This window comes from Rhopalosiphum maidis, chromosome 3 (genome assembly GCF_003676215.2).
Source record: "Rhopalosiphum maidis isolate BTI-1 chromosome 3, ASM367621v3, whole genome shotgun sequence".
In the NCBI taxonomy this organism is placed as follows: Eukaryota; Metazoa; Arthropoda; class Insecta; order Hemiptera; family Aphididae; genus Rhopalosiphum; species Rhopalosiphum maidis.
The window spans coordinates 32,757,866-32,767,786 of NC_040879.1; the positions used below are offsets into that span (position 1 = coordinate 32,757,866).

The 9,921-nt window shown below is 24.6% G+C and overlaps 1 protein-coding gene across 1 annotated transcript in view; it reads right to left on the reverse strand.

The window, feature by feature from the left end:
* Positions 1-9,704, reverse strand: part of LOC113556221 (nephrin-like) — a 414,201-nt gene extending 404,497 nt beyond the window's left edge. Inside the window, exon 1 of the mRNA XM_026961043.1 lies at positions 9,157-9,704. Within this exon, the coding sequence (XP_026816844.1) occupies positions 9,157-9,292 (136 nt within the window). The 5' untranslated portion in view covers positions 9,293-9,704. The remainder of the gene's footprint in view (positions 1-9,156) is intronic.
* Positions 9,705-9,921: the final 217 nt, after the last annotated feature.

Genomic DNA, 9,921 nt, shown 5'->3' on the forward strand with positions numbered 1-9,921 from the left:
TAGGTATTAGCTATTTGAAGAAGTATACAATGTTGTCAATGTTATAATCTCAATTTAATATTTGATCGTGATAATCGCATACATACGAGTACCTTACTCTAAGCTATTTTAGATTCTAAACTGAGTAATGAATAAATTGGTTTTACAACGATATGTGTGTGTGTGTGTGTGTGTGTGTGTATGTGTGTTTTTTATGTCTATCATCACGTTTTGGAGTGATAATAGTAATTTGATTTTTGAATTCAGCCCTTTTTTGAAAAGGAAAATGAATCTAGTTGGTACTTTGGAGGAGTCAAAAGTAAAAAAAAATTGAATAGTTTCAAATGCATCAGGAAAACCCCTAAACAAGTCATAGAAAAACGGGAATTTTTACGCATAACCATTTTTCGACAAAATCGATTTTTTTATTTTGCTGTAACACAAAAACCAATTATTGTAAATACTTCAAATTTGTTTACGAAATATGTCAACATCGCGAATATTTGCAAAGAACTTTTAAGTTGAAAATTCATAAAATGTTTGTAATTTATATCTAAGATTAAAAAACCTAATACAAGATTCTCCATAACTTTTCATATAACTGTAAAAAAAAAACTCCAGTGTCAATAAAGCAAAAAATTTATGAGTGTATGAAATTTAATTTTTTACCAAATCGCGTAAAATAACGATATATCCTAAAACAATTTAAAATATTTGATGTTATTCAAAAAATAAAAGTCGTAGAAACATGAAACTTTCACCAGTAGCATTACAATTTAACACATCCTTTATAGTGACCTACTCTTCACCTCTACTATACAGCCAAACGATACCCACTAGCCCACCCTATTTTTTATATTTAACCATAGTTAGTAAATTCTGTAGATATGATTTTCCTAAAATGTTGGATTAAACACGTTTATACACTTCAATGTGCTAACAGCTCGAATGAGATAATGGTCCATCGGGACGAACCAACCAACCCTTTCCAAAATGTATATGAATAAGTCCAAAAGTTGACCTTTCGTTAAATATGTATAGATATGTATATATCTATGTTTTAGCATTTTTTATTATTCCCTTTTTTTTCTCTTCGTCAGTTATATTTTTTTAAGAACATGGTACGACAAAAATATAGCTAAGCATTGCTGGAGAACTTTAAGCATATATTGTTTACTATAGAGGTCCATGGGGACTTTAGATTTACAATGAACAAGTTCAACCAAGTTTGACCAATGAACCGGAAACTGCATGTTCATATATTCTATATGCTATGGTTTAGATAGGCTTTCAGTATTATATGCAAAAGTAGTGACTATTTGTATTTTATAAAACTCGTGATATTTAGAAATTTTAAAACTTCAATTATATTGCTGACCAATAATTTGTTGTTAAACACATAAGCATAAAAGGAAACGTTTTTTTTATAACTATCTAATCGTTCCTGGCACCGTGTTACCAATGTTGCATTATACTCACTTATGTGAATAAAATTAGACAGTTTTTACAAAAATAAATTGTAAAACAAACACAAATTGAATGCAATTTTTTTAAGCACATCAATAATCAAATGCTTAGTGTTTAGTTTAATTAAGTTAAGGTAAACTGGCTGAACTCGGTCATTGAATGTTACAAAAATTATAATACACAAACATTTGTAAATTAATTTGTTTAGCTTAAATAAAAACACCATAGTCATATCTCTCTTAAAATTATTGAATTTTTGCATTCATTTTAATTTAAAATATTTTATTAGCATGGTCATTGAATAATAAATATTAAGTTATTTTAATAAAGATATTAAAAATAATATTTTAACTTGATTTGTTTGATTTTACTTTAACAATATGTAACAAATAACAATTAAATATAAATATATTGTATTGTTGGTATGAATAACTTGTAAAAATTTTAAATTAGTACCTAGATATTATTAGAACTATAGAAATTCAAAAAACATTTCAATTTATAATGTGATATATAATATGTTTACAATATTTTTAAAAAAATAAATTTGAAACAATAAATTGCGTTATCAATGTTACTATTAAACATAATTTTATATTGATTGAAGGTAACTTATACTTACAACAATAAATATCTGGATAAATATATTATAATACTATTTATACATCATTATTCAATATAATATAATCTTCTATTCAAAAACCTTTTAAACTGATTTCATTAAATTTATCTATGTAATAATTAATTAAATATTTGTAATTTAACATAACACTGTTGTAATTCAGTAATTTATCCAGGGTATAGAATAGTTAAGTGCCTTACACTGCAATGAATCAAAAATCATGATATTAGAAACTAAAATTATCAATCACTTTTAGTTGATCCCCTATAATATAATTATTACAATTAATCAGTTAAGATGATTATAACGATAATCGATAAGTAATAATTGTTGAGATTCAGTTTCTTTTTATAACTCATATGTATTTTGTTTATTATAAAACATGTGTTATATCATTCTATAATGGTATATGCCCTATGGGATAATAAATCCAGATTAAATACAATATAAGGTATACATTTATGCATTTTTAGTTTGTAACTATTGATACCTAAGTAATTATGTGTGAAGAAAAAAATCATTATTATTAATTAATGTATTTAGCAATTGTATTAATAAGTTAATTTTAAACTTCTACTACTATCTGATAAATTTTTATATACAAATTGAACCATAAATTATCCACCAATATTATTTAAATCGTGGTGACAAAAGGTTTCAATTTATAACAATTTATGTTATATAACTAAACAATAAAATGAATATTAAAACACCAATTAATTATCTAGGTTAGAATAATTTATTTTAGTTCAATAAAAACAAATAAATAAAATTAGAATATTATATTATCATTAACAATTAAATTTTAATTAAATTAATTAAATTATGATAAATAACACTATTATGTGTAAGATACAAGTTATTCTGTTTCAAAAATGTTAGTACTGAATAGAAAATAAATGTTTAATTCTATACAGTAAATTTTTTATTTTACACAACTTCCTAATTGTATATATTAGTGGCTATTTAAAATAGACTATAAGGTATAAATACAAATAATACGCAAGAATATATTAGTATTGATAATATTTGTTATATTATTTGAATGTATTTTTAAATATAGCTATATTTATATACACCAATATATTATTTTCTTTTTGGTTATTAAAAACAATTTTTACAATCTTTACTTTATAATGTCTGATAAAGTTTGATAACAGTTATTTTGTGGGTTGTAAATTTAAAAATAAAATGTATGAAAATAATGTTGAGCATAAAACAAAAATAGCATGTAAATATTTAATATTTTAAACTGTGCATATTATATCGCATGACAAATGACGATGCGATGTTAAATTATCCTCAAGGGACAAATGTATGACATTTTATATTTTACAATTCATACAATTTAAAAATCAGTAAAATTATCTATATATGGAGAATTATTGATAAGAGAATGTTGTTTTAAATAGTAAATTGTAATGGATGCATTCAAATAAACTACAATTGCAATAATTACTATCAATATATAATATAGGGACATAAATAAATATCGATTGTATGTAACTTCACTGGCAGAGTTTTTATTTTTACAAATTTAATTAAAAATTTAAACTTTTTCATTATCAGCATTTATTATAAACCAATACTTTATTAAAACTTATCTATATTAATTTTTTAATTATGTTTCAAAATATTTGACTAACCCATAAAAATCTATTACAAAAGTACCATAACTTTTAAGTATTGCTAATTTTTGTACTATTTAAGAATTAAAAAAAAAATGCATTGTAACAAGAGCATGATTATTTACTAAGTTTTTGGTAAACGTGTGGCTTTCAAAAAAAGGAAAAATACTGAGTATTGAAATAAATAGATATTTAAATTTACTTTCACCTATATAAATTTACAATATACTTATACATTATATAATTAGAAAATTATATTACTATTTATTTTAATTATTATTTATATAATTTTAATATGAAAAATATTTAACTTAGTACTAATTAAAATATTTATTTATGTTATTCAAGTAAAAAGTTATTTAAAATTATTTGTTTTGTAATAAAATAAGAGACATTTAAATAGTTAAATGGCTGCAACATAATAATGAACTTTCAATATTTTCTGTTTGTTAATTACTTTCATAGAGTTCATTTATATTATTTTACAATGCTAAATATATTTTTTTTATTTTAGTTATGTAATTATTTTAATGGCAATTGATAAACATTTTTCACTTTGTAAAATATCTTACACATTAACACCCGTTTAATCATAATGTCCTTTTCTTTTTTAAGTACCTATATTTTAATTTCTTCACCTTTAAACTTATTGTTCATTTGGAACTTTTTAAAATACCTCCTATGCTTTTTGACTAGATACAGTGTAAACAAAATACAAATGATCATTTTTAAATTTGAACTTTAAATAGGTAGTAGCATTTGCAGATGATAAAAGAAAGCGTGGTTCTATATAATATGTATATAGATTTAAACAAAACAAAAGTTTTAAAATTAACACAACAAAGTAGCAAGTTTGCCCTAATTAATATTTGCCTATTATTTTTTAAATAACTTTATAATTTAAGAAAAAATATACCAAATTTTATGTTTAGGGAGATTTTTCATTTTAAATTGGTTTACGTTCGTTTAAAATTTTATTCAGTCTCGGAATTTCTAAATTTTTAGACATGCGTTAAAATAAAATATTTTACAATACATAAGCTGTAAATTTATTTTTAATTATATTTTCAAGAAAATAAACGGGAACAAAACATTTTATTACTTACTATTTCTAATACTTATACTATATTATGCCTCCAAATTACTTATTTATTATAAAAAATATTGGCTAATTTTACAAGTCAATACAAGTAAAACCTTCAACCTTATTAGCAGGGTCAAAATAAACAATGAATATAAATAAGCTAAAATTTCTATTGATACTTCTCAAGTCAAGACAAAAATGAATATTTTGTGTTAAACCACTATTTTTTCTTTAATGGAATTATTTTTAAACTTTCAGTAATCGATAGAAAAGTATTTTCTTACTAATTTTTTTACTTTATAAGATATTCTATAATAGATTTATACTTTTTGGAATTTAATGCAAACGTATCTGTACAATGTATGCCTTTGTATATGAATCAATTTAAATTTATGTTAATTTTATAAATTCCTTTAATATCTTTAATTTGTAAATAATTATTACCACGATAAGTAGGTACCTACCTAAATATAAGTTAATGATTTTCTGAGAAAATATGTATTAGTTAGGTTGAATTGAGATTATTTTACAAGTTAATTAAAAATGTTTAATCAATTATTTTTTTTTTTTTACTAAGTAAAAAAATATTCTATAATATTACACAAAATTATTTTACGGAAGACAACAAATATTATAATATTATTATATTGTGTCTACAAGAATATTATTTTGATATTAATAGCTTAATGTTAGTATAGTGAAAATGTAATATTATTATTTAACTAACTTCAGTATCGTCACAAACACAAGTTATTATAATAACAATTTAATTAAAGTATCTATGCAATATTAAAAGCTTTTTGTAATAATAACAGAATAATACTGAACACCTTCAAAACGGAGGTAGTATTATCTATATAATATAATAATATTATTATAATGCACATTTACATCGAAGACACTAAATTGCATACTCGATGCGCCGTTCTACAGACCGAATTGGTAGAAAATAAATAATTCTTCAACATTCCAATCTTTATAGTATATTATTTTAAAATTAAAATTAAATTGTCTGTAAATATGAACAATTTTAATTTAAAAAAATATATTAACAAATAAATATTGTGTTCAAGCGTTATATCGAAATTTTATGATTCAAAAATGCAAATGTATTTGAATTATTTTTAATTCAATTAATTTCAAAAACAAAATATTTGCTTTATTATAAGTTTTTATCTAAACACCATTTTAAAAATATAAGGATCATTTAAATGTCTATACTCAATCTCATTATTACCAAAACTTTAAAAATGTTGAAAATATTATTCTTACATATAATAATATATTATCATTGCTATGAAATAATTTTTTATTTTCATTATCAATTTTATTTTTGTTTTTACTTTGTTAAATGAAAACCATTTATTTTTTATTTCATATTTCAAAACAGAATAATATGTTTTTGAGGACTTCTCAATCTATAAAAATCGAATTTTAAAAAATTTATTAATTAGCTGTAAGTATTAAGATGAAAAAAGTATTATTTGATCAATATTTTTTTATTTTTCCTTCTACTTAAAACGTAGTTTTGTGATGACACCAAATAAAAAATAACATTTTCAGCAAAATTAAAACTTTTTAAAATGATGAGTTGAAATACTATTAATATTAAATGTATAGCCTTATTATATATTATTTTAAATTATTATTGCTTCGATAAATGTATATTTTACCGTTTTATAATGATGCGTGTTCTATTATATCTGATTGAAATTATGTTTAGGGGCAGATAAAATATTTCTATATTCCACCTGATAGTGATTAAATGGTAGTAATATCAGTTTTTGAGAACATTAATTTATTTTTTTGTAATTCGAAAACTAATTACCGCAGAAATTTTAAAATTTTTGACATAACGTATATTATTCTTGTTTTGTATATGCAATATATTTTTTAAATAGTAAAATTAATTTCAAGCTAATTATTTTACTATTCAATAATACGTTAGTATACTGACTGAACTTATTAAGTTATACTTAAATACAAATATAATTTGATATAATATAACATTTGCACTGGACTTGTAAAAAAAAAGGTTAAATAATAAAAAATGTTTGATTATATTTGTATAAAAAAATACTTATAATCATACTTAAATAAACTAAAAATTAATCTTAAGCTAGTGACTGACATACTGTTACCACCCAAAATCGTTTTTCGTAAACGATTTCTATAATTATATGTATCACTGAATTCAAATTTAAAAACAGCCATTAATGGCCTACTCAAGAACGACGTACTTTCAAAACCTGCTAATCAGTGAGTGATTTTCCAGGTTTTTTATACAGTAAATACAATTTTATTATACTATAATACAATTTGTTTAATAATAATAATAATAAACCCAGAAATAAAATAACAATTTCGAATATAATTATTCCGTATCAACTATCAATAAAATATATCTAGCATTCTAGTTTGAGTATGTTATCTTATTAAGCTACATGATATTACTAATTTTTAGTTAACAAATCTCATGAACTATTTTTTTCCGAATTTATAATACTATTTTAACTATAAGATATAATTATTACTTATTTCAGATATCTTGCTATACTTCCTGCTGATTTTATTTATACAATATAATTCTACTTACATATTAATTTTTGTACATATAAACTATACGACTAAAATTAATTTCCCTTTCATTCATTTTTTCACAATTCTGTCACCTATATTTCAATGCAAAGTTTCAACATAAAACATTTTGCATTTTGTCAGTTATATGTCAAATGGAGAATAAAACCACATTTTTCAAAAACTTTTGTACATGAGTATTAAATATTATACACGCATATTTTAAACCTCAGGGTGGACCACATCACAAGAAAGTTTCTCACCCGTGAGATAAAAACAATATCAGATAAAATATGTATATATATATATGTTTATAAGACACACGATGGCTATTCCTGTAGTGATATTTGTTTTTTATCTTAAATTTGATTTACATCATAACTTTACACTTCGTAGTTAACGAATATCGATACACCCCAGACCACATGATTCTTTCAAATACAATTTATTTTTTCGTTTTTTCACTTTTGTATTCTTTAGTGATTTTTATGGAACATAATTTTTTAGAAATTATTTTAATTGCTGTTCTGTCTTCAAATTTTGTTGTATTTTTGAATTATATTATTTATTTACATTTACATTATTAATTTATTTTTTTTTTGTATTTTTATGTTATCAATCACCTTTAAAGTTATACTCAAATATAGGTTACATTCATGACATTTTTGGTATTTTCAATTGTTTTTTTTTTCTTAACAATGTTTAATCAAAGGACATGTACGAAAAATGAAACCTTAATAATAACCGTTATACCAGCTGGTGGTTTTAAAAAGTAATCAGAAGTCAAGCCATTTCTTTGGTAAAATTTCCACCGGACCTGTACTCTGTGCGAAAAACTTTGAGCATTAAACGTCGACACCTTGTCATTGAATTACGAGTAACGTCCAAAATGATAATATAGGCTGTTATTTCTAAGATACGTTTTACGCGGAATTATGGTGTTTTGACTTTAACAGAGAAGTCGTATTTAGAAGAAAATAATAATAATTATATTGTTGTTTTCGAGGAATTTTTATTTTCGAACTAATTTAAAAGTATTTTAATTTTTAGAATTAAAATAATTATTAACAAAGAAGATCCTTTAATTAGTAGACGCCCATAAACAATATTAATCATTAAATTCGATTTAATTGTTTGAAATAAATTAAAATTCATCATACGTACGAAAACAGTTGTACAATTATTGCACTTCTTTTTTACATTCTATTACTTATATACAGCTGTTAAAAAATATCTTCATATCAATGAAATATTTTTTATAAAATAAGTGATAAAAATATTTAGCTACCGTTTTAATAACACGCCATGATAATGTAATAAAAATACTACTTATTTAATAATTGTATTGATTATAACTATATAGATACATAATATCATTGAATGTTTTATTAAATATAAATAATCGTTTAAGGATGAAATTATAACATTCAACGCATAGTATAACAGTCTATATTATAATAATTAAATTATTATCGTGTACAAATTAACTGTACAATTCGCGAGGCACAGATTCGACGATGTCAGCCGATACCTACTTCTGTGTTTTTCATACATTATTACCATTTTTTATATAATTATTACTCAGTTAAAATGCTGTAAACGTTAATATTTATATTGTGGTCAGAGGGTGAACGACAAAAATCGAGTAAACGATTAATAAAATGTGTAACATTAAATTGATACAGTTATTATCAAACACTCGGAGTATATGGTACACTATTTTAATCGTAAGTCAATTTAAAACGTATGCCTATTATACATATAACGTAATTTATAACATAATAATATTACTGACTCACCTGTTTCATCGTCGACGATGGTTACGGACGCTTCATTGGGCGCTCCTCTGCTGCCGCTGCCGCTGTCCACGGAGGCACGGACCGTGACGATCAGCAAACACCCAAGTGCGTATATCACGGGCACAGCCGTCTTCATGTCGCACGCGGCCTACACGATCTTTTTCGACAAAAAGAAATGAAAACGTAAAATTTCAAAACACAAAAATAATAATACTAACACGCCGATTGTTTGCAAAAAAAAAAAAAAATGTTTTAAAACATAAAAAAAAAACGGACACGAAAAGGCCCCTCGCGGGTAGTCAAGTCATCACTCCGGAGCCGCACACGTCGCGTATTATCGTCTGGACTTTGTCCCGGGGAGGCAGTTCGCGCGATTTTTAGACCGCGAGTGGTGCCGGACGATAAACGACGAAAATCGAAACCGTTTTAATTGCCGGAACTTATTACGTATAATTGTTGAACGCAAAAGGGCGACAACGGTGGTGGTTTGACGGCACGCATATAATATTATTATTTTTTTTATTATACACACGCGCTCGTGGCGCACACATAAGAGACACGGACAACGGCAATGCGCATCGAACACCGGTCGCCAGATGACTGCTAACCACCCGACCCGGTCGTATCCGCGGAGTGGTCGTCGTGTGTGCTCGGCAGCGTCGGCGGTGGCGACGGCGGCAGCGCGCGCGGAGACTTCGTCGTAGTCCGTTGCGACGACGGCATTCAGCGCGTGTACCATTCACCGCCGCCGTTCCGACGGAGTTG